General features: G+C 59.1%; 1 protein-coding gene across 2 annotated transcripts in view; it reads left to right on the plus strand.

The window, feature by feature from the left end:
• The first annotated feature begins 2849 nt into the window (after positions 1 to 2849).
• The window catches only part of Shank1 (SH3 and multiple ankyrin repeat domains 1), a 44337-nt gene continuing 22268 nt past the window's right edge, over positions 2850 to 24918 (plus strand). Inside the window, exons 1-15 of one of the 2 annotated variants that reach the window (XM_046466187.2) lie at positions 2850 to 2912; positions 5289 to 5586; positions 5814 to 6017; positions 6529 to 6600; positions 7426 to 7534; positions 7741 to 7892; positions 9449 to 9616; positions 10045 to 10161; positions 14491 to 14568; positions 14775 to 14841; positions 15122 to 15452; positions 16306 to 16499; positions 19852 to 19965; positions 20143 to 20218; positions 20664 to 20690. In XM_046466187.2, the coding sequence (XP_046322143.1) occupies positions 5332 to 5586; positions 5814 to 6017; positions 6529 to 6600; positions 7426 to 7534; positions 7741 to 7892; positions 9449 to 9616; positions 10045 to 10161; positions 14491 to 14568; positions 14775 to 14841; positions 15122 to 15452; positions 16306 to 16499; positions 19852 to 19965; positions 20143 to 20218; positions 20664 to 20690 (1964 nt within the window). In that variant the 5' untranslated portion in view covers positions 2850 to 2912; positions 5289 to 5331. The remainder of the gene's footprint in view (positions 2913 to 5288; positions 5587 to 5813; positions 6018 to 6528; positions 6601 to 7425; positions 7535 to 7740; positions 7893 to 9448; positions 9617 to 10044; positions 10162 to 14490; positions 14569 to 14774; positions 14842 to 15121; positions 15453 to 16305; positions 16500 to 19851; positions 19966 to 20142; positions 20219 to 20663; positions 20691 to 24918) is intronic. The other variant, XM_058586025.1, reaches the window with a different exon arrangement.

Raw genomic sequence — 24918 nt, forward strand, 5'->3', positions numbered from 1 at the left:
AGCAGGAGGGAAGCCAAACCCGAGCCTTAGTCCTCAGCATAGCCTGCCTGGCTGGGGGCTGGGAAAGAGGAGCCCTTGCAGGTTTGCAGGTCTGCAACCTCATCGCCCCCACTGCCCCTGCCCCCATGGCTCCAGCCTTGCTGGCCTCCTTGCTCTGCCCCACCTCATCCTTTGCACTCGCCTTTCCATCCTTCTAGAAGGTTCTTCCTTCAGCTCCCCCTCATTATTGGGGTCTCAGCTTCAAGAAGCCTTCTTTGGAAGCTTCAGGTCCATAAATTGCTTTATAAAGTGCCTCTCCTTATCAATTTGGTGTACTCACTTGGCATGATCCTATCAGTTAACACATATGCCTCCTGCTAATGAAAGCAGGGATTCTTGTACACGCTGTTTCCCCCGAGCTTCCCTAGCACATAGTAGGTGTTGACTCTCGCTGAGTAAGGAGGTAGCTGTTCCTGGTGTGGCAGAGCTTGGTCAAAGGCCCGGGGCTTGGCTGGTGTTTAGCATGCATCCTGAGTTTCCAGGGTGGTGGCTGCAGCTTGGGTGGAGGCAGTGAGGACAGTGGGAGAGAGGCTCAGAGGCAAGGGGAGCAGAGGCCATGCCATGGCCACCCTGTGCCAGCCCTGTGAGTCATGCAGGGCTTTTCCAGCGTCAGGCTGGCTGGTTGTGCCAACAAGCATGGAGCTCATGAGCCAGGAATCAAGGGGTCCGCGCTTCAAAAGAGGAAATGGAGGCTCTGAGAGGGGAAATAGCACAGCCCTCTGGAGGTCACCAGCCTGGTGGCAGCTGGCCAAGACTTCTGGCTCCTACAAAGAGCAGGGCATCTGCCCTCGGCTACTGGGAGCCCCAGGAGGGGCCTTGGAAATCAACACATCCAGCTTTCCATTTTCCAAGAAAGCTGGTACACCGAGGGCAGCGTGACCTTGGGCAGGCTGCTCACTGCTTTGGAGCCTGGGTCTCTCCAGTGCCCATCTGGGCCCAGAAACCCCTCACTAGGCCTCGAGACCTCAAGAGGTAATGTGTAGGTCCAGAAAGGCCTTGTAGGCTGTAGAGGGGGCACCGCTTCTCACTGCTGGCGCCCAAAAGAGCAGCTGTTTCCCCTGGGCCCAGCTGCTCACCACCTGGCGGGTGGGTGTGCATCAGGATAGGGGCCTCCCTAGGCTAGGCTGGCACCCACTCCAGCTCATCCCAGGAGCCCTGGAGAGCCTGCAGCTGGAGGCAAACTGAAGAGTTGACTAGAACTCTCCACTGTAGGTGCCTGTGTTTACTGGTGACCAAGGTGGTGCCATTGGAGCTGGAGTAAGGTAGAAGTCTGGGCTGCCCTGTGGAGTTCACTCTTTCTGAGTGCATCCTGGGCACAAATGAACACAGCTGACTGTGTGTGTGTACATGGGCTCTGAGCACATGGCTGTGCAAGACTATTTGTGATAAGTGAAGATATGCAACTATGGCGCCCTGTAGTGCACATAGAGGACAAATGAAGACTTTGGATCCAGCCTGCCTGTCCCTAATTCTGAATGCTGCCTCTTTATAGCTGGGCAACCTTGGGCAAAATACTTAGCCTCTCTGTGCCTCAATTTTCTGTGCCTTTGGAACACAGGAAAGGTGAAAGTCTCAGAGCCTGGCACACTGCACCTGCACAAGAAATGTCCTGGGGCGGAGTTATGGCACAGTATTGTGCAACTAAACAGGTGTGTGCAAACCTGTGTGATGGGTGGTACTGTGGGTGTGTTAGGAAGGCACACACACTCCTCCCTACCATGTGCCTCTGTTCCAGTTTGTGAGATATGAGCACGCACCCCCAGGTGTGCTTCTGGGCGTGTGGTAGGTGAGCCCTGCACTGTGCTGCATGCATGCTCTGGAGGGCACAAGGGTATGACAAGCACAGGCAGCTGGGTATGTTTGTAGTCGTGTGTCCCCAAGTACCTTGTGCCTGGACGGCATGCCCAGTATGCACACTTGGGGTTGTCTGTGAGTTCTATGCAGGCTGGTGACTCTACACACCTGTGCCTTGGGGGACACAGTGCCTGTCAGGTGTGCCCACGTGTGCCTTGCCCTGTGCTTAAGTAGTGTGGGTATGTGTGTGTGTGTGTGTGTGTGTTGTGTGTTTAGGGGCACAGGACAGGAATCTATAACCCTCAAAATCCAATTTGGGGATTCGGGTGCCTGACAACAAATACTTAATGCACCCCACTGTGTGTAGAGGGGGTGGGAGGCACTCTGGGGCAGGGCAGTCTCCGGATGTTTGTTGGGTACCCTTGGGGGGGGCGGGACCCCATCGTTGGTGCACGGGGGCAAGCAGGGTGGAGTCCGGGGTTGGGGACTTGGCAGTGGAGAAGAGTGGTGGGGGAGGGCAAGGGGAGGGGGCGGAGCCGGCGGTGGGGGGGATGGGCGAGGTTTGGGGGCGCGGGGAGGGGCGATGTCTCCTCTGCTGGCTCCCGGAGGGAGGGGAGAGGGCGGAGGGAGGGGAGGGAGGGAGAGAGGGAGGGAGAGAGAGACAGGGTGAGGGAGAGACAGTGAGAGCGAGAGAGCGAGAAGGGTGGCAGAGGAGGCGCGGAGCGGGCGGCGGCGGCGGCGGCGGCGGCGGCCCGAGGAAGAGGAGGAGGAAGAGCAGGCGGAGACGCGGCGCCCGGAGCCGGCCGGACCGAGCCGGGGGCGGGCGAGGAGGGGCGCGGCGGCCGCGGCAGAAGGGGGGGCGCTCTGCGGATGGCCAGGCCCGGCCCGCGGGGGGGGTGAGGTCCTCGGCACCCCCGCCCTCCCCCCCGGCCCCCGCCCGCCCCCTCCCCGGCCCGCTCGCCCTCCGGGGCGGTGGGGCATGGCCTGAGGGTCCCCCGTCTCCGGGGGGGTGGGGGGTGGGGGGAGGGGGGAGGGGCCGCGGGCGCCGCCGACCGGGACTCAGCAGCCCCGCCAGGCAGGTAAGGGGGCCGGGAACCTGGGGTTTTGGTGGAGCTGCGGGGCTGGGGCTGCGGGGGGGGGGTGGACGGGGGCGCCCCGGATGTCCTTGGCCCGGCGCCGGCTCCGGGCCTGGGTGTGCTGTGGGGGGTGCGGGTGAGGAGGGGATCGTTGTCCCGGGTGACACCAAATTGGGTTACGCCCCGGTCCCGGGTGCCCCGTCCCAGATCGCATCCTTGGTGAGAGGGTGCGCCCCATCCCCCGCCAGCGGAGCCCCTAGCCCGAACCCGCCTACCGGCTCTTTAGGGCCAAGGGTCGGTGGCGGTACCGCCTCCTGGCCCTGCCCGGCCACTCCCCCGCCTCGCCCACCCTGGCGCACCTGGGCCCCTCCCTCAGGTCACCCTGGTTCCCACCCCCTTCGGCGCGGGTCTAGGCCCTAGCATCCTCCGCCCCCCTCGACCGCCTCTAGCTCCCACTTCTTCTTCCCGGAGCCTCGATCCCTTCCCACCCCCGACCCAGGCTCCCCCCATCCCCACCGTCTCCAGCCCTTTCACCGCCGGCCGGCGCACCCCCTCGGCTCCCGCCCCCGAGTCCCGCTCCCGAAGCCCCCGCCCCTCTCCCCGGCCCGGGGCTCTCCCCCACCAGCCTCTCGGCCTCAGCCCGAGCTCTCTCTCCTCCCCCCTCCGCCTCCATTCATTCTCCCGGGCCCGCTCTCGGCCACGCCAGTCGCCCCCTGTCCCCCCCGCAGCCTCCCAGGGCACCCCCTCTCCCCTTTTCCACCCCCCCTCGCCGATTCCTCAGCCCGTCTCAGTACCAGCTGCGTGCCAGCTATTCTTAGCCGCGGAGCGTTTGATTCATGCCGCCCCGGCGGAGTGTGCCCGCTCCCTCCCTCGAGGCCGGAGGGGGAGGGGCCGAGCTGGTCCTGGGGGCTGGGGCAGTCGTGCGCGCGGGTGGCCGGGGACCAGCTTTTCTTTCATCCAACTGGCCACCCCATTCCTGCGGGACTGGAGCTGGGGGTCAGCCAGGGTCAGCCGAGGGGGAGTGGCTGTGGCCCCAGATAGAGGCGGGACGTGTGGTAGGGCGGACGGAGGATTGGAAGTAGGCTGGGGTCTCTGGCAGGGCACGGTGGGTGGGGCAGCCGGGCTGCGTACCTGGAGGGGGAGGGGGCTTCCAAGCTCCGGCCACGCGTGGGGGAGGGGTCCTGGCCGTGGTTAGATGCTCACTCGCCCACAGTTCTTGGAACTCTCTTCTCTCCACACACATTTTGTCTTCCCTTCCCCAACCCCCTAACCCATCCCCACTCCCCCAAAGTCAGCAGTACCCTCCACTGCTTCCCATCTCCATGACAACGGTGCAGGAGCCGGGCCTGGTGTTGGGGGTAGGGACCAGACCAGACATTCTGGTTTCCGGTGCTGGGGTGGGAGTAGGGGAGAACATGAGGGAGGCAGACCCCATGTGGAAGGGACCCACCTTCTTAGAGCCACCTTAGGGGAGAACCGTGAGGATCCAGAGGTCCTCTACCCCTACCCCTGCCCCCAGATCTTCACCTCACTTCTTAGTCTCCTCCCAGCCACCCCCCAACCAATGCTTCTCCATGGAACCACCAGTGCAGGCAATGCCAGCCCAGCTGCCCTGCAGCGCCAGTCCTGAAACACTCCCACAGGTTATTCACAGCATCCCACACCCACCCAGGCCATCACACCTGGGCAGCTGTCCCTGGGACAGCCTCCCCACCCAGCCACATGCCCTCTTAAGATGCCCCAATAACTGTCAAAGGCCATTGCTCCTAGTTCCCTAGGGTACACCCCATGCAAGATGCTCTGATCTGTGACAACCCATCTCAATGCCCCTTGCTCCCCTGGAATGGCCAACTCCCAGCAACCCTCTGCACATGTAGTCAGCCACACTCAGTGAAGTCACCGACTCCACCTGCTCATGGGCACCTCCTGCTGCTCCAGGCTCACCACACCTCCATCTCCCCTTTACTACAGCTCAGCCTCAGCCTCCCTCAGGGTGAGGGGCCAGGCCAAGGCCAGGAGGGCGGGATGCCGGTGGGTTGGTCCACCTGTCTGTCCTTAGCTAATTTTAGCTGCATTTTCTGTGGCCTGACAAAGTGGGCCAGTAGCTCCCGCGGTGATTCTGCGGTTTCTGGGACACGGCCACACTAGGTCAGCGGCAAAGTGGGGCGCAGGGGGGGCAGGGGCTGCTAGCAGGGCCAAGGGCACAGAAGGAGACAGGTGCTGGGAGCATGGCAGGATCGGGGGTGATATGCACTTGCAGAGGTGGCACATGAGAACAGTGGGGAAAACCTGCCCTTGACCACTTGTCCATTAAGTGGTGCCAGTGGCCTCAGAGGGGTTCTGGGCTCCTATTCTGACAGTCACCCTTGGCCCCTGCAGCCGCCTGTGATGCTGCCGTCCCCCATCGCCCCGTGGCCCCACGATGACCCACAGCCCTGCCACAAGCGAGGACGAGGAACGCCACAGTGCCAGCGAGTGTCCCGAGGGGGGCTCAGAGTCCGACAGCTCCCCAGACGGGCCAGGGCAAGGCCCTCGGGGGACCCGGGGCCAGGGCAGTGGGACACCTGGTAGCCTGGCCTCTGCCCGAGGCCTCCAGGGTCGCTCCATGTCTGTCCCAGACGACGCCCACTTCAGCATGATGGTCTTCAGGATTGGCATCCCGGACCTGCACCAGACAGTGAGTGACCACCTACTTGCCAGAAGCAGAGGTGGGGACAGAGTCTGAATGGCACCTGGGGCTGGGTGTCCTCCCAGGAAGCCCCCTTGGCTCCCATTTCAGACGCCATGTGCTTCCCCTTCTCCTGCCCCTGTGTCCAGAATCACCCCCCACCCCAGCTGTCCACTTCCTTCCCAACCTACCTTGGACCCCTGACTCACCCTGGCCCCGGTCCCCCCCCACACCAGAAATGCCTGCGCTTCAACCCGGATGCCACCATCTGGACAGCCAAGCAGCAGGTGCTCTGTGCCCTCAGTGAGAGCCTGCAGGATGTGCTCAACTACGGCCTGTTCCAGCCGGCCACCTCAGGCCGGGATGCCAATTTCCTGGAGGAGGAGAGGCTGCTGCGGGAGTACCCCCAGTCCTTTGAGAAGGGGGTACCCTACCTGGAGGTGAGGTCCACAGCCTCCTGACCCCTTCACTGACAACATGAGTCCTGTCCTAAAGCCATCAACCCCCAAACACATACTGGTTCCAGTTGAGACCTTAACTAGGGGAACCCCGGTGAGCTCTTCTGGATATCCTAGGACCCACAGGGAGTCCGAGGCTGAGTTCAGATCACCATTTGTTCTGAGTGGCCTTGGGGAAATCCCTTCACCACCCCAAGCTTCTCTTGCCCCATGGATTGGGGAAGGACCCCCAGTTACAGTAGGCATTCTAGAACATTCCTTGTGGGGTCCTCATGCCTGCTTCTTCAAGGTAGGAGTTGTAGGGAACTATGCCTCAAGGACCCAGCACTCTCAGGAAAGCTCTCTGCCACTGTCTGCCCCCCAACCGAGGCTCCAGAGCTGTTTCCACATCAACCCTGAGCTCCTCCTGGGGGATGAGAAGGGGTCAGACCTACCTGCCCAGGTTTCCGCTTCTAAGTCTGTGTCTCTCCCCACACCCTACTGCTGACCTCAGTTCCGATACAAGACCCGCGTTTACAAACAGACCAATCTGGATGAGAAGCAGCTGGCCAAGTTGCACACAAAGGTGAGAGACCCCTGCTGGCATTGCCCCCAACCTCACCCCTTCCTTCTTCCCTCTCAGGCCGCTCATCCTTCCCAGGAGCATTCTGTGTCTACCTGGCTCCTTTGCCTCCCGCTTCTCTTCTCCTGAGACCCCATGTCCACTCAGGGTCATTTTCTTACTCCTGCTTGCCCGTCTGGGGACTACTTTATAGATGCCCTGAAACTCCCCAATCCCATAGCCTGAACTTCCACCAAATTCAAGGATCAACCCCTCTTCTCCATTGATATTTGTTCTGGGATCTAACCCTCCAATCCTGGGGCCTCATCTCCCCGGTGTCTCCCCTAGTCACCTAAGAGCTGGAAGGAAGTCAGGGGCCGCTGTGGCCGGAGAGGGAGGATTCTTGATGCTTCAGAAGGAAGAAACCCTGACCCCCTTCTTACCTGCTCCCCCACACTGTGCACCCTCTTTCCTCCCCAATCTTGCCATCCACTTTGGGAGCCACTTGCCTTATGTGGCTTCTGTGCACCTGCAACATGGAGTTGGGTCACAGGGGATTGCAAAGACTCTGTGAAAAAAAAAAAAAGTGAAGTGTCTTATTAATAACTTTCCTATGGATTGCCTGCTGAACTGGAGCACTGTGGATATATTAGTACAGAACATAGCTCTTCAGATTGAATTTCAATATAATTGATGGTTCCTCTTTTCTTTTGCTTTGGAGGTGGCCACAGGAAATTTCAATGCCACTTGCGGCTAGCTGTGCATTTCCACTGGGTGGTGCTGCTGGAGACCTCTGCCCTTCCCCCCAGTCCCTAACCAGCCTGTGTTCTCTCTCTGTCCATGACACAGACGGGGTTGAAGAAGTTCCTGGAGTACGTGCAGCTTGGGACGTCAGACAAGGTGGCGCGCCTGCTGGACAAGGGGCTGGACCCCAATTACCATGACTCAGATTCGGGAGGTAGGGAGGAGCCCACGTCGTGGGGGACAGCAGGGGCCAGATAGGGCAGCAGGGGCAGGAATGCCAAATTCCCTACCACTGTCACCATGGGACAGGGGGACCATGGGACCACAGGTTGTGGGTGTCAAGCTGGGGAGCCAAGGAGGTGGTGTGGGAAGGGCTGGAGGCTAAGGGCCTGCATGTGACTGGCCTTTCTTGCCCCTCAGAGACCCCCTTGACCCTGGCGGCCCAGACTGAAGGCTCGGTAGAGGTGATTCGAACTCTGTGCCTGGGTGGGGCCCACATTGACTTCCGGGCCCGGGATGGCATGACAGCACTGCACAAGGCCGCGTGTGCCCGGCATTGCCTGGCTCTCACGGTGAGGCTGCCGTGACCACCCCCTCGCCCTGGGACCCTGTCTCCATTCCCCCTGGTCCTCTCTCAAACCCTAGTTCTTTAGTTTGTTATAAATAGCTGCTCCTGCTATCCCTGGTACAAAGCCCCCTTCCACGGACTGACAAATACACAGTCCCTATTGTCATTCCAACTCCTCAGGCCCCAGGTGTGCCCACCCGTGCAGCACTAGCTGCCCAGGTAGCTCCTGACTCTCCCCAGCACAGCCTCCTCCCTCAGACACCCAGACCCTCAGACACTCACCTGCGCAGCACCCATCCTACTTCTGTCTCCCAGGCGTCAGCCCACCTCATGTTCCTTAAAACAGCGACCTGCTGTGCTCCCACCTCTCCATGCACACGGTGGCCACCCTCCACCTGCCCTTCCTCAGCCAGTGCCTGCTGCCCGTGCATCGCCTCTCCTCTCACGTGCAAGCTCAGCCCTGCTTCACATCCCCCTGTGCCTCAAATGCTCTTTTCCAAATAGGCCCCCCGGTACCCACAAAATACATCACAGAAGGACCCCCCCATCAGCACACTCCATTCTCTTCATGCACAGCCCAGGATTGGCTGCACCCAAGGGTGGCCATGGACGAACACCCCTTTTCTCAGAGGATCCAGTGGACTTGGCACACCATTCTCTTCTCCAACTCTTTTCTTGAAGAACCCTTAATGTAGCCAAGCGCCAGCCACACAGAGCTGCCTTTTATCAGTGGAATCAACCCCTGCATACTCATCCCCAGACCTCCACCCTGGACACACACACCCAGCCCCTAGGCCTCCCCCAACCCATTGCCACCGGCCACAGTGGGGTTGTTTAAATTCAAATTAATTAAAATGAAGTAAAACTGCAATTTACATGCCTCAGTCTCACTAGCCACTTTCGGGTGTCATTGCCGTCCTGTGGCCACCATAGGGGTGGCACCATTGAAGATCATCTCTAGCATTGCAGAATGTCCCCCTGGACAGTGCTGCTGCAGGCTGTCCTCACACAGGGTTCCTTCAACGCTTTCTCCTATTAGTATTCGATGTCACCCACCTTCCACACCCAGAGGTATCTCTTAAATAGGATAATTCCCCACTCCTCAGCCTGCACCCCCAAGGAGGCTGGCTCAGGACTTGCCTCACCCCACGCTCGCCCTTTCCCAGGCTCCCTCCTGTCCCCTATCTTCAGGACACCCACAATTTATCTCTCATTGTCCCCCAGTGTGCGTCCTCTGGGGTGAGGGGCACTGCAGCTACCGACATTCTTTAATGACTCATCCACGGTCACCCGTGGATGAAAGACTGGGCAGTACGTGAGAAGGAGATGTCCTCGGAGGCATCTACCTTGTCCCTTCATTGTTCCCCAGGGATGGGAATGGCCTGGCAAGGGGAAAGGCCTGGCCCGAGGCCTAGAGGGCGTCATGATGGGCAGTCATGCACGGGCAGCAGGCACATGGCCTAGAGGGTCACCAGGATTCCTCACCAGCACTTCAGAATGAGCTGGTTCTAGTGTGACTGTCATCTGTCCTTTCTTCCTTGGCTCTCTCTCCCTTCCTAGGCACTCCTGGACCTTGGGGGCTCCCCCAACTACAAGGACCGCCGTGGGCTGACCCCTCTGTTCCATACGGCCATGGTGGGGGGCGACCCCCGCTGCTGTGAACTGCTCCTGTACAACAGGGCCCAGCTGGGCATAGCTGATGAGAACGGCTGGCAGGAAATCCACCAGGTGCTCCAGACTTGGCCCCAAGGGGTAGGGGTGGGCAAGGCCCGGGCCCCAAGGCATGCCAGGGGCTAGAGCTGGGGCAGGGATCCAGATGCTGGGGTCCTGGCAGAGGGCAGGAGTGAGAATAGAGTGGTCTGCACAGGGTAAAAGGTGGCTGCATGGACATCAGGACCAAAGGGGTCATAGGCTGGGGAAGTGAACATCACAGAGATGTGCGGGCCTGGCCTCTTGGCCCTCTTGAGTACCAGACTGGACACCCAGGCGTGGAAATGACCAAACATTCAGACTTGTGAAGCTGACAGCCTCGTCCTTGGGCAGGAATGGGGTGGAAAGAGAAGAGCGGGTAGATGTGGGGGTTCCTGGCTCCAGGGGAGAGAACCTGGACGGTTTCAGGCCGTGTCTGATCTGGCCCTTGATCTCTGACCTCCCAGGCCTGCCAGCGGGGCCACTCTCAGCACCTGGAACACCTGCTCTTCTATGGGGCTGAGCCTGGAGCCCAGAACGCCTCGGGGAACACGGCCCTGCACATCTGTGCTCTCTACAACAAGGTCTGACCCCGCAGGGCCCAGCCGGCTCCGCACAGCCACCTCCCCACAGCCACCTCCCCAGTGCCCAGCCAGGCCCGGGGACTCCAGCCTCCACACCTCCACAGTCTCTGCTCCTCCACGGTTTTCACCCTTCATCCTCCATCCTTCCATCCGTCTGTCCAACCATCCATCTATCCATCCAACAGATACCGACAGAGTGCCTTCCCTGTGTCAGGCCCAGAGCTGGGTGCTGGAGACAGTGTGCTGACCTTGTGGCCCGGAGGGGAGCAGACAGTAGCCCCTGTTGGTACAGTCCAGGATGCTCAGAGTGAAGTCACAGGGAATCCAGGTCCCCACAGAAGCCCACCCCCAGGCTTGCCTTGGGTGGAGGTGCCTTCCTGGAGGGTGCGCCCTTGAGACGAGCCGGAGACGGCCGAGCAGAGGGCACAGCCTGTGCAGAAGAGCAGAAGGAGGGCAGGTGGGACCACTGCAGGAAGGAAAAGGGGTTCAGCAGGTCCCTTGGCCATGTGTCTCCAGCCAGCCAGCAGGGTGCCTGGGAGCTGTGTGGGGGCACAGCTGGGGACCGAGGCAAGGCCAGAGTGCAGCCCTGGCAGGGATGAGGCAGGGTTGTGCCTTTAGCAACTTGAGGCTGGGTGGACACTGCCCCCAGGAGGTCCCGGGAGAGGTGGGCAGTCACAGCAGCAGGAGGGCTCACGTAGGCGGGGGAGCTGTACTGGACAGCCATTGGCCCCCGCCTGTTTCTCCATGCTCCCTGCCCTTGAAGAACTTAGGGAGACAGGGCCTGGCATGAGGCTGCTGGTCTGGCAGCCCCCTTCCTCCAGGAAGTCTTCCAAAACAGCCCAGCCCCTTCTGCTTCAGGAGAACTTGCAGTGCTGGGGACTTGGCAGGTGGCCACGTGCTGCCTGGTGGCGGTGAGCAGTATGCCGAGCACTGAGGAAGGACTGTGTTTGTCAAACCAGACCACTTCCCCTCCTGCTTGCTTCTGTCTCTCCTGCTCCCTGACAGCAGACTTGGTGTCCAGGTCCTCTGATTCTGAGGCCACTGTGCAGTGGAGAAGGGGGACCCCCCAGTCCTGGGCAGCCTGGGGGACCCTGGACAGGCCCCTTTTCCTCTCCAAGACTCTGTCCTTCTCCCTGAAATGGGAATAAAGCCAGCTGATTGAAAGGGCTGAGTGATCATGTATATTAAGTGTTCATCCCTAGAAGACAGTCATGATAATAATAATTGTTATTATTATTATTATCATTTCCAGTGTCAATCAGGATTCACTCGGAAGACATACCATTCATTTGAGCAGGGAATATTTAGCACCAACAATTAATGATATAGCAGGCACAGTGACTCTTAGACTGGTTGAACACATCATTTCCCCTTCTTGGGCTTCCCCTGTCTCAACTGTGAAATGGGTCAGTAATTGATGCCCACCACACAGAAGGATTAAGTGGGTTAACATTTTGCTTGCTCTTGGCATGGTGGTAATAAATGGGAGCTCACCTTCCACTTCTCAAGATCCCCTGGTCTTCCCTCCCAGGCTTTAAGCTTTCCAAAGGCTGGGGCTGGGGCTGACCATCTTTCCTTGATCTTGCTCCCTGGCCTCTTGGTCTGCCTGTCTAGCCTCTGTGGTGAAGGTCAGGTCCATGTCTAGACTGTTTGTTCTTGTGGGTGGGGGTTGAGTTTGAGGACTTGCTCTGTCCAAGCCCCCAGCATATAGTAGGCCGGCTGCATCTTTGTGGAGCGAATGAATGAATGACGAGTCAGCCATCCTGGGTTCCTGCAGGGCTGTGCGCAGTGCCCACCTCAGAATGCTCCAGGGGTGTCTGTTTCGACAGATTGAATGACTCAGGGAATGAGTGAATGAATGAATGACTCAATGAACAAATGAATTTTGACTGACAGTTCCACATCTTCCATCTCCTCATCCTTTCCATGTGCATTTCTTAAGCACCTACTGTGTGCCCCATGCCAGGTGCTGGGGATGCAAGATGAATCAGAGACAGCATCTGCCCTGGGAATGGTGGGGGGAATTCACAGTCTGGCGTGTGAGATAAGCGCTAGTTTGCAAGTAAATATGCGGTTCCCCAGGCATCCAGAGGAGGGAGCTACTAACTAAGACTTGGGCATTTTCTGGACTAGGGTAGAGTAGAAGGAAGAGCCCGGGAGCTAGTGGATGGTGCCTGGGCCCTGTACCCCCATCGTGGGAGCTGGAAGTGTGTGAGAATATGCAGAAATACAGGTGGAGGTAATACCAGTGCCGTTAGGGGACAGTGTGTACATACTCGGACACACACACACATTCTTAGCACACACACACAACACTAACTGGAGTGACTCTGCTGTTCAGGGGGTGGTCTTGGTGATCGGATCCTCCTCTATGAGGGGTCATTTGTAGGAGACAGAGGAGCACCAGCATGAGAAGGCCAGGGTGGACTCCTGGCTGCTCCGCTAACTGCCTGTGGGTCTTGGGCAAGGGATTTGGCCTCACTGGACCTGGCCTGTGGATGGGCCTGTGCCTGTATCCCTGGAGGGTCTTATCTGGACTTGGCCACGCCAAGGCAGGGCAGAAGAGTTTCCCCACTGACTGACTGTCCACTGAACAGTCCCTGTGTGCAGGTACTATTCCTGGTGGCAAGTGCCATAGACAATACAATGCCAAAGAGAAAAATGACATCAAAACGGAATGTCAGGACATGGTGTTAGAAAGAAATGAGTTAACATTGGCTTCAAAGAATGCCTGTCACATGCAAGAGTGTCACATAAAAATAAATAAAACAATTAGAAAGGAACAGAACAAGGGAGTTCCTTTAGACAGAATGTTCAGAGAAGGCCTCTCTGAAGCATGGCGGCACATGCTATAATCCCAGCTCATTGGAAGGGGAGGCTGAGACAGGAGGATCAAGTTCAGGCAGGCAAGTTCAAGGCCAGCCTTGGCAGCTTAGTGAGACCCTGTCTCAAAATGAAAAATAAAAGATTAGGGATGTAGCTCAGTGGGAGGATGTTTGCCTGGCATATGCAACACTCTGAGTCGCATCCTCACTACAGCAAAACAAAACCAAAGCACTTATCTAAAGAGGTGGCATTGAGTGGAAACCTGAATGAAGTGAGAAAGCAAGCAGTGGGGAGACCTTGGTGTGAAGAATTCCGAACAGAGGGAGCAGCAGGTACAAAGGCCCTGGGGCAGGAGCATGCCTGACAGAGGACGAAGGAGGCCAGTGTGGCTAGAACATGGGCAGCAAGGAAAGATGGTAGAAGGCGAAGTTGGTGGGTAGGGGCAGGGCAGACAGCTCAGGTGGGGCCTCCCAGATCATGGCAAGGACATGAGGATAGACCAGAGAGCACTGAGGAGTGACATGCTGTTGATATTGATACAGAATCGATAATGGCTGCAGATGGCATCCCTGTCCCCACTGCCCCCAGTCCTCAACCCTCTGTCCTCCATGGTGTGTGCCCCCTCCCTTCTGGACCTGGCAAAGTATGTGGTTAAGATCAAAGGCTTTAGAGTCAGACAGATGTGGGTTCAAATCCAAGTGCTGATAGTCATTCACTGTGTGACCTTGAGCTCCTCTGGAGCCTTAGTTTCCTCATCTGTAAAATAGGGACCATAATTTCCATCTCACTGAGTTGTTAGGAAATTCGGTGAGCTCAGTTCTGAAGGGCTGAGCACCCGACCTGCCACGTAGTAAGCCCTTCCGAAGATTTAGAGTGGTGGTTCTCCACCGGGTGCTTCTGCCCCCCAGGGGACAGTTAGCAATGTCTGGAGACATTTTTGGTTGTCATGACTGGGGAAGGGACTGCTACTGGCATCTAGTGGCAGAAGCCTGTGATGCCACTCTACACTCCACAGTGCAGAACATAGCCCCGTGTGACAAAGGCTCATTGGCTTCCAAAGCCAGTATGCCAAGGTCGAGAAGCCCTAGTTCCGATCAGCACCCTCCGGCAAAATATAACGCAAGCCACATCTTCCACATGTCCTTAAACACCTCATGGCCACGTTTAAGGAAAAACCATCAAGCGAAATTCATTCATTTTAGTAGCATCTTTTATGTAACCCAATGTATTTAATATCTTCTCACCTCAATACAGAATCAATACAAAAATTATTCGAGATGTTTAATTTCTTTTGCACAACTCTGTGTAAGTCCTTGAAACAGGAGTCCACCTTTAAAGTGCTGGTGGGCTACACTCACCGTGAGTGGCTGCGCCCTATGCAGCATGGGTTCAGGTGGGGTCATTCCCAGAGTTCCCAGTGCAGTGCCTGCGTCCACTCATGGTGACCTTCATCTTTTTTTTTTTTTTTAACTTTCATCCTGTGCCCCTGGCTGTCACCTTCAGGAGACCTGTGCAAGGATCCTCCTCTATCGAGGCGCCAATAAGGATGTGAAAAATAACAATGGACAGACACCCTTCCAGGTCTGGGGCTGGTAGGGGGTCTCATGGCTGCAGGGGCCGGGAGGGAGGATAAAGAGGACCCAGTGGACAGACAGTTGGGACAGGAATGGTGGGAGGGGTGCCCCTGGTCAGGGAGAGGGGAGGGTTTGGGCTGGAGGGGACCTCAGGTGGTTTCCTGTCTTCTCTCCGCCACCTGGGCCACCCCCTCCCTGTGCCTCTCCGTCCAGGTGGCAGTCATTGCTGGCAATTTTGAGCTGGGGGAGTTGATCCGCAACCATCGGGAACAGGACGTGGGTGAGCGAGTGGGGTCTAGAGCGAAGAGGGGGGTCGAGGGCAACTGGGGTTCATGGTGGGATTGGGGGGCTGGGGTCTTGACAGAGGAGCCAGGATGGGATGGAGAAAACCCCAAAGGGCCAGAATGGCCTCAAGAGTGGTGGGGGGAGCAATCCCAGGCCCCTGCTCTTTCTCATCTCTGTCTCTCTCCGGCCCCTCCCCCACCACCTTTTGCCCATACAATGCCACCTGCCTTTGTCACCTCTACCTCATCTGCCCCCAACCACCACTGCCCTCTCAGTGCCCTTCCAGGAGTCCCCCAAGTATGCAGCACGGAGACGGGGACCCCCAGGTGCAGGGCTGACGGTGCCCCCCGCGCTGCTGAGGGCCAACAGCGATACCAGCATGGCACTCCCTGACTGGATGGTGTTCTCCGCCCCGGGGGCCTCGTCCTCTGGGGCCCCTGGCCCACCCTCGGGACCCCAGGGCCAGTCTCAGTCCTCGGCCCCCAGCACCAAGCTCAGCAGTGGGACCCTCCGAAGTGCCAGCAGCCCCCGGGGCGCCCGGGCCCGCTCCCCATCCCGAGGGAGGCACCCCGAGGAGGCCAAGAGGCAGCCCCGAGGACGACCCAGGTAGGGAAGGACTTGGCCCTGGTCCCACAGTGCCCTGCCAGCCCAATGCCCTCCTCAGAGCTGACACGTTCCCCAAGGTCAGCCCAGCTGTTCTGCTCCTGTCCTAAGAGGGGGAGCCCCCCCATCTAGGCGTCAGTCCCCAGGGATAAGTGGGGACATACCAGCTGCCCTCCTGACCCCCTCCCCAAATCACCTAATTGTAGCTAAGCACCTGTGCATGACAGGGGCCTGGGACTGGGGGTCCCCAAAAGAAAGATCAGTTCCAGCCCCTGAGGACAGACAGAATGTCAGGGTGGGGTGAGCAGGAGGAGGGTTGTGGGCATGGGCAGGGGCTTTGGGAGGGGTGTCCAGACTTGGGGATGAGCCCAGGGAGGAGAAGAGGTCACCAAGGGCAGAGGGAGGATGGGCAGGAGTCATTCGAGGGCAGGGAGGCCGGCCTGGGCAGAGAGAGCAGGGCCAGCCAGGCACAGCGAGGAAGTGGGAGAGGCTGGGAGTGGTGGGCAAAGGACCTGGACCAGACCCAGGAGGAGTCTGGGAGTCGCTGAGGGCTCCTGAGCTGAGGGATGACACAGTCCCAGCTCCGTTTCAGGAAGCTGAATCAGGCAGTGTGTGCAGGACTGCGGGAGGGGGCAGAGCGGAAGCTGGGAGCCAGGAGAGGGGGCTGGGGTGCATCGGCGGGCAGGCAGAGGGAGCCTCTAAATGCCCTCTTCCCCGGAGGACTCCAGAGCTAGGAAACCCACTCACCCCTCCCCCACTCTGGTGCGCCATCCCCCTCCCACCCGCGGACCCCTGTTCTCCCAGAGATGCCCCCTCCCTCCACGCCCCCTGCCTCTTACACCCTCTGTGTATGCAGCTCCAGCGGGACGCCCCGGGAAGGGCCAGCCGGGGGCACAGGGGGCTCAGGGGGCCCTGGGGGCTCCCTGGGCAGCCGCGGGAGGCGGAGGAAGCTCTACTCAGCGGTACCTGGACGCTCCTTCATGGCTGTCAAGTCGTACCAGGCCCAAGCTGAGGGGGAAATCTCCCTGAGCAAGGGCGAGAAGATCAAAGGTAACAGGATGGGCCACGCAGCACTGTGGGGCCAGGCGGGGGCAGGCGCGCCACATTCGTTTGGGAGGAGACATGGTGAATCTGAGCAGCACCTAGGCACCTAGAACGTCCCTTGCACTCTGGGGACCCCAGTGAGCCCCAAGAGGTCCCTCTGCCTTGGAAGAGAAGGCACACTGAGAGGATCCTGCCAGGAGCAGGGTCCAGGTGAAGGAGGGGAAGGAACTTTCGCGGAACCCTGATAGCTAGGTTGGAGTATTTCACCCCTGTGATGTCTGATCGCCCTTTCAGGAAGGGATCCTGAGCCCCATTGTATAAGTGAAGGGACACAGATGAAGTGACGCGCCCAATGTCCCCAGTCCAAGCCCAGCACCCTTGACTTCACCTCCTGCTGCAGCCAGGTGTTCTCATCTGAGAAATGGGAGGGTGCTCTGAGGAGGTGGCAGGTGTGTGAGGCTTGGCTGAGGCCAGGGCTCCGTCAGTGGGGGCTGCTGATACCAGGGTGGCCTCTCTGGTTTTCCCATTCTCCCCTGGAGAACAGTGCACTGGCCCCCACATGCAGACCCGGCCGGGCCTTCGGTGTGTTCTTGGATGGCACAGTGCTTTGGAGGAGGGAGGTGAGCTGCAGACACAAGGTCAACACCAGGAGAAGGAGCAGTGTGCTGGCTGAGAGCCAGGCTGCCTGGTTCAAATCCTGCCCCACCACTTCTGAGTGGGCCTCAGTTCCCTCATCTTTAAAATAAGACCCTTACAAGGCTGGAAATAGTCTTATAAAGCATTTAGACCAATGCTTTGCACATAATAAGCCCTGAGTAAGGGCTAGCCATTGGTGTCATAAGTGGCCCTACTTCAGGCACTTAGAGGAGGACAGCCCGGCCACCCAGACTAGCAGAGGAAGGCCTGAAGAGGCACATGGGGACCAGGTTGATTCCTTGGTCTGCTTTGTAGTCTGTCTCCCCATAGTCTGAGTTCCTGCAGACAGTGAGGTCACAGGTCATTGGTCTCTGGGTCACCAAGGCCCAGTTTAGTGACCCAGCACACAGGAGGCCCAGTGCACATTTGCTGAGTGAATGGATGAATGACAAGATGCGTCAGAGCCAGTGGCCTGGGAAGTGGGGGGAGAGGATGAGGGAAAGAAGAAAGGGGAGCCGAGGCCAGGGCAAGGGACCTTCAGGGTGCCCAAGACCAGAGCAGTATCTTCCACTGTCTTTCTGTGTAGGGAGAGGACCCACTTCCTCCTGTTTTCACATCCCCCTTTCATTAAAGGGACTTGGTTGTCTCAAGGCTGGCCTGCATGCATGAGGCCCCTGAGCTCCCCACCAGCTCCCTCTGCTGTCAGAGTCAAAGCCCAACCTTGTCCCCTGGCCTCGGCGCCCTCCTGCCCACTCTTCCTTCACGCATGCGGTTCTGGAGACCTTCTCCTTCTCTCCGCTCTCCACACACTTTACATCCTTTTCTGTGCCAGACTCTTCCTTCTGCCTGCAAAGCCCTTCCTCCCGCTCTCTGCCTCCTCAACTCCTGGGATCCTTCTGCTCTCCAGCCAATATGTCAATCCTCAGGGACCCCAGGGCCCTGTGCCATCTAGTTTATGCACGCCCATCTGCCCTCTCTCCCAACACCCTGTTCTTTCCCTTTGATTTCTGGCCTCAATTTCCAATCCTGCAGTGGCTTGTAGAGTTACTTCTCCAACAGCCACTTGTCTGGGACCTCCATGAGCCACAGTGATTGTGTGCAACAGTATCTACCCTGGTCATGACTGGCACTAAATAAGTATCCATCCAGTAACAAATGACTGATTACAAGACTGCCCAGCCAAGCATGGCAGAGCCAGCCAGGAACCCAGGCCCCTGGACTTGCTATCTCTGCTCTTGTCCATGACCCTGGACACCTCAGCTGAATTCCCCACATCCTATCAAAGGAGGCCGTTTGTGTAGGGAAAAGGATCTCAACTCCTAGAGTGGCCTGAGCCATCTCCAGATAGGGGATTTTTTTTTTTTGTCACCTTCAGTGTCCTCATGCACAAAGTGGAAAAACAGTTGTTCCCTCCCTGGGTGGGTGCAAAGACTGAATGAGGTGGAGGAGTGGGGACAGAGTCATGAGGAATGCTGAGAACAGGGAAGACAAGTGTCTATCACTTGTCAGCAGCAGCAGCAGCAGCGAGCCTTGGATGAAAAGTTAGCAGCACATTAATGACTCAAAGCATCAGCTCTGGAAACTGATCTGTGTTCAAAGCCACCCTGCCAGTGACGGGCCCTAGAACCTTGGGCAAATGATGTCGCTCCCTGAGCCTCAGTTTCCTTGTCAGTAAAACAGCGATAGTGAAGATGCTCACTGTAGGGTTCTGGCACAGAGTGATAGCTGGGTAAACGTTGCTAGCCTGGTCACCTGTCTCTGTACTTCAATGCCAGGCATGTAACAGGCAGAGGGTGAAGATGTGCCCACTGGCCAAGAGGTGGAGCTGGCAGCAAGCATCCTGAGTTGTGGCGAGGAGAAGGAAGGAGGAGATTTTAATTTCTTTTTCTTTCTAGAGCCAAGGGAGGCAAAGAGGGAGGGCCCTGGAGGAAAGGATAAAAGACTAAGTGGCAAGGACACTTCAGAATGTGGCAGAAGCAGGGTGGCAGGGGGAGCACAGCTTGTCCTTGCAATGGCCACCCAAGTTCACAGGGCCTAGGATGGTTTAGGGGAATTATACAGCTTGGCTGCGGCTGATTATCAGGGGAGATAGATAAGGACGGAGGACCTGCCCCTAACCTGGGAGGACCATGTCAGGAAATGCCTTTTCCCCCGATGGCTCTTTTCTTTCTTTCTTTTTTTTTAAGTTTAATTTTAGTTAAACAATACCTTTCTTTTATTTATTTTTATGTGGTGCTGAGGATCAAACTCAGTGCCTTGCACGTGCTAGGTGAGTGCTCTACCACTGAGCCACAACTGGTACTGGCGATTGAACCCAGGGTTGTTGGCACTGAGCTACATCCATCCCCAGACCTTTTAATTTTTTGAGACAGGGTCTCACTAAGTTGTTTAGGGTCTTGCTGAGTTACTGAGGCTGGCCTCAAACTTGCGATCCTCTTGCCTCAGCCTCTGGAGTCCCTGCGATTACAGGCGTGCACCATCAGGCCCAGCTCCCCTCACTCCTATGTTTCTTGATGTCCCCCTTGGGTCCAGAAATCTTGAAGGTAATAGTGACATGGTTTGGTTCTCCCATGATCCCCTCACCCTTCTTCAGACATTTCTTGAGGATGCCCGTAAGCCAGGTGCTAGGGATTGTGGGCAGGCTACTTGTTCAGGAGTGTGCTGGCGGCTGGGGAGCAGCATAGACACATCAAAATGTTCCCATGTCTCTGCTCCCGTCCAGTGCTCAGCATCGGGGAAGGAGGCTTCTGGGAAGGCCAGGTCAAAGGTCGTGTTGGCTGGTTCCCTTCTGACTGCTTGGAAGAGGTGGCAAACCGTTCCCAGGAGGGAAAGCAAGGTAACGAGGAACTCCCAACTGTCCCCAGTACACCCTAGAATCCTCATCTCCCTTCCTCTCCTCCTCCTGGGGAACGGGTGGGGTGCTGGAGGTAGAAGAAAGGCTCAGGCCAGGAGCCTGGGGTAGGTTCATGGATTCCAAAGCAAGGGTTCAAGATTGTTCCTTGTCCTCCTGCAGAAAGCCGCAGTGACAAAGCAAAGAGACTCTTCCGGCATTATACTGTGGGCTCCTACGACAGCTTTGATGCCCCAAGGTAAATGTCTTTACACTATCAGGTGCCCCCCGCCCTAGTCTTCCTGCAGACTCCACACTTTAGCTATGTCCACCAGCTCTAAGCCCCCATCTCATCTCCTCCCAAAATTTGAAGGGGTGTCAAGGGTGGGAGAAGGCATTGGCTTCAGACAACTCAGCCCAACTTCAAACCATGCTTGGCAGCCACTGAGACTGTCCATTTTGGGGTAGCCAGAGACTAATGAGGTGGCTGGGTACCCCGGGGGTGTTCGTGTGTGTGGCTGGGTGGAGGCTCTGGTCTCCTTCATGTGCCCCATTGTGCAGTCACATGCAGTGGAAGTGTGTGTGCATCCCCTGCCTTGCACTGGTGTAGGGAGGGGACGGGCAGGGCCAGGTGGGATGGGGTCGGGAGAGGGGCACACTGACACCTTTCCCCTCCCTGGCTGCTGGCTGACTTGCTTCTGAAGCTTGATGGATGGGATTGGCCCAGGGAGGTGAGAGGGGAGGGGCAGGGAGGGGACGGGGTCAGGATGGGAAGGACGGGGTGCCTGTGGGGTGAATGAATGTGTGCGTGTGCACGACCAGAGCTGAGGTTTCCCAATGTGTGGATGTGTGTCTCTGTAGGTGTGCATGACACCCATCTGTGTGCATGTGTGGCTGGAAGGCCTTTAGATGGAGGTCCCTGTAAAAATGCTCTGTCCCACTCGATATATCCGGGTGCATTTGTGACTGTGCTAACTGTGCAACTGGCTCTGCATATCTGTGCTTCTCTGAGTCTGTGGGCAAGCACTGCCAGAAGTGTTCATGTGTCTGATCACACATGTGGACAGGCGGGTCTCTGTACACATCTGTGGGTCTGTGCATGTTGCTGTGTGTGTCAGCACAGAGGAGTGTGTGCATGCATCTGCATCTATCTGATTGATCTGGAATCCAGGATCTGGAATGCTGGGGGAGGGGAGAGCAGAGGAAGGGAGAACTCCAGGGCTTGGACTTCCAGAGGGCAGGGCTGTGGGAGAGGGAGGGTCATAATCTGGTGTCTGAGAGATGACACTCTCCTCCGCCGCCCCACAAGCCAAGGAAGGGTCTCCTTGTTCATAGCGTCCTTCCATTAAATGTGTCCAAACCTATGTGTCTGTGTTCTGGCCAGTGGGGAAGGGTCAGGGTTGGGGTGGGAAGAGAAATGACAACATGGGGAGAGGGAGTGGGACTGGAATGCCACCCTGCGCCCCGAGGGTCTGAGGCGCTTGACCATTGTGCGTGTTCACCTGGCACGTCTCCGGCTCTGGGCACCGGGTGAGTATCAAGGTTTCCCCCACCCCTGGTGTTCTTGCTTCAGAGAGTTGGCCTCTGCTTCTGTCTCTGTCCACATCTCTCTGGGCCTCTCCTTGGCCTTGGTCTGGGAGGTCACTTGCTTCACCAGCTGTTTGGGGATGGTCCACTCTCTACCTCCTTCCCCTCCTGTTAGCTTGTCTTGCTGTCTACTGTAGTTCCTGTCTTTTCTCCTCCACTGCTCCTGGGGCTCCCTGTGCTGCTGTGTGTGTGGAGTGCCTGAGGCCCCCTCCTCCTGCCTTCCCTCTGTTCTACCTGGCCCTTTCTGTGGTGACCTGGCCTGGCCTCTGTCTGTCCTGCATCCCACTACTGGGCCCCAGCACCCCTGCTGGAGCAGGGCCATCCAGCTGTATATCCCCCTCCTGGTGTGTGCCACTCTCCCCTCTTGCCGGCTCGGGGTGCTGTGTGTCTCCCTCTGGCAGGGCTTCTGGGCCATGGGGGAGTGCTGTCTTGCCTCCCCAGGGGCCAGGTCTGAATGTCCTGGACTTCCTTTCTGGGCCCTTTCAGGCGGTGTTGGGGTGCCTTGTGTGTTGGTCTGTGGTGGTGGGTTGCGTGTCCGCTCCCGGGGCCTCTCTCACCCGTGGTGTCCCTGCCCGGGAAGTGAGGCTCTGTCCATGCGTCCCTGCACGCGGTTGCGAGGCATCTTGTGTGATGTTGTGCGTCCCTCTCTCCGCTCTCCCTCGCTCTGCACCTGCGCGGGAGGGCTCTGGAGGGGGGAGGGGGGTTAAGGGGGGGCAGACCGGAAGTGCCTCCCCCTTCTCCCCCCGCGCCTCGCCCCTCCCCCTTCTCCCGCCAAGGGGGCCCCCGCGTTCCCCTCCCAGCCCCCTCCCCCTGCCCGGCCCCCTCCGCCACCCGGCGCAGGACGCCAAGGGGTTAAGCCTCCCGCCCGCCGCCGCCTCCGGAGCTGTCCGCGGTGCTGAAGCCGGCGCCGTCCGCGGTCCTCGCGCTACCGCCGCGGCTCGACCCCGCGCCCCGCGCCCCCGCGCCCCCCGGCATGTGAGCCCCCGGCCCTGCCCTCCCTCCCGCGGGGGGGTGCGCGCCCCCTCCCCCTCCCCCCTCCCGGCGCGGGTCAGCATGAGGCGGGGCCTGGGGGCCCGGACACGGGGGTTCGGCCGAGCGGGGACGGGGACGCGGCGGCGGCGGCGGCGGCGGGGGCGGCCGGCACCGGGACCCGGGCCGGGGCCGGGGCCGCGGCGGCGATGGCTTTGTCTGCGGTCGGCGGCGGCGGGGGTCTCGGGGGCGGCCCCGGCGGGGGCTCCCTGCCGCAGCCGCCCCCCGCGCTCTCCTCCAGCTGGCCGGCCCTGGGGCCCCGGCGGCGCAGCGTCTGGTACATCTACAGGTAACCCAGCGCGCCGCCCCTTCCCTGCGGCCTGGCCCGAGGCCCCGGCCCGCTCCCGGGACCCTGGCCGGCCGCCAGCGCCCCTCCGAGGGCTGCCCCCAGCCCAAGACTGCCCCTGTCCTCCCTGCCTGTCCCTAACCTCGGCCCGGCCTAGAACCCTTCCATCCCTCCTCGCGATCCCTCGGCCGGCTCCCTGGGCCCCTCTGCCAGAGCCCCCGCGCACACTCCTCAGCCCCGGGACCGTCCTCCACCCCCTGACGGCCGTTCCTGGCCCCCTCTCCTCTTTCCGCAAGACCCTTCCCCAGTCTGGCCCTCCAGACGGACCCCACTCCAGGTTCGGCACCCACTGCCCCTGCTGCCGCCGTCAGCGCCCCCGTTCTGTGCAGCCCTCCCCGGGGAGCCACAGTGGCTTCCCTCAGGCACCGACACCCCCAGGCCCCTGTTCCACTGATCCCCCTTTCCCTGCCCCTCTTCCCGGAGTTGGCAAGTCCCCCCATTCATACCCCTCTCTCCCATTCACAGTCGTCCCCCCATCACACACGCAATCCGCCCCCAGTCTCCCCTCCCCTCCCCTCCTCTTTTTCCGCTGCGTGTCACTGTGCGACTGTGCCTGTGTCAGTATGGCTGTGTCGATAAGCGTGTGTGTGACCGCCTGCAGCCGTATGTGTATGTATGTGTGTGAGAGGGAGAGAGATGGGGAGCTGGCGGGCTCCTAGCCCACCCCACAGCTGTGTCCATCTGTGTGGCCCTGTGTGACAGTGTTTGTCTCTGTGTGACTTGGAACTGTAGTGAGGCTGTCTGGGGAGTCGTGTGTGTGTGTGTGTGCGTGCATGCGTGTGTGTGTGTGTGTGTGTGTGTGTGTGAGAGAGAGAGAGAGAGAGAGGGAGTGGATCTGTCCCAGGGACTGCGGCTATGTTTCCCAACACCCCACCTCCAGTGCCCAGCCTGCCCCTCCCCCACTAGCCCCTTCACTGGTCCCCCTTGTGTTTCTATCACCATGTGCCCCTCCCCTTGCCCCCAGGGGGTCTTGCGTGGGAGGGGACCCTTGTGAGCCAGAGGTTCTGCCCTCTGCCCATGCCGGGCACGTGTACTGAGCCACAGCTGAGCTTCTGCATGGGGAGCCGCATCTGCTTGTGTTTGCCACTTCTCAGCATGGAGAAGGGGGCTGGCCTCCCTGTGTGGGGGCCTCTGAGCTTGCTGTGGAGATGCCCATGGATATGGGTACACGGGGAGGGGCTGAGCACCAGAGGGGCGTCATGTACAGCCGCAGGCGTGGGGCTGTGGGATTCTGAGTGTGTGAGAAGGACCTCCGCGTGGGGGTGGGGGAGTGGACGCCGCAGTCTCCGCGTGTGGGATCCAGGGAACAGGAGCTGGCCGCCGAGCTCCAGAGGCCTCTCAGGGACGCCGAGGGATGGCCTGGGGGAGAGCGCATTGCCAGCTCCTGACAGGCAGGTAGTCCGCACCAGAGAGCGTGAATGGGGTGCAGTGTGGATAGCACATGTGGGGGAGGGGAAGGTGGAGAGGCCTGAGTAGGAGCGGGAGGGACAGGGCGAGTGGGGGTGCTGGAGTAGGGAGTGGATGCTGGAGCATGGGGTGTGTGGAGTGTGCAAAGAAAGGAAATAGGGTACAGAGGGAATGCGGGAATGCGAAGAGGATTTGGGGGTGGGGATCTGGGCAGCCTGGAGAGCAGGGGAGAGGACGCAGGGAATGTAAATGAAGGCAGCTGCGAATAGAGCTGCGGAGGGTGCTGGAGGGTGCTCGGTGGGTGCTGGGGAACTGAGTTGAGGATGCAAGGAGGAGAGCTTCCCATGGATGAACCGGTGGGGTGGAAAGTAGGAACTGGGGGTGATTTAGGGGACACATACAGAGGAGGCCAAAGAGGACGTTGGAGAGATGAGGCTAAGGAAAGCAGGGAGAGGTGGCATGGATAGGGTGAGGAGGTCACAGGAGCCTGAGGAGGACATTTTGGGGAAGGGAATGTGGGAGGTGGAAAGATGGTCCCCTGGGGTGGGATGAGGGTCTGCAGGGGGCTGTGCAGGCTGGTGGAGTGGTTA

The sequence above is a fragment of the Marmota monax genome, unplaced genomic scaffold (genome assembly GCF_021218885.2).
Source record: "Marmota monax isolate L192 unplaced genomic scaffold, Marmota_monax_Labrador192_F-V1.1 WCK01_AAM20220418_F8-fsc00160, whole genome shotgun sequence".
NCBI classification, from domain to species: domain Eukaryota; kingdom Metazoa; phylum Chordata; class Mammalia; order Rodentia; family Sciuridae; genus Marmota; species Marmota monax.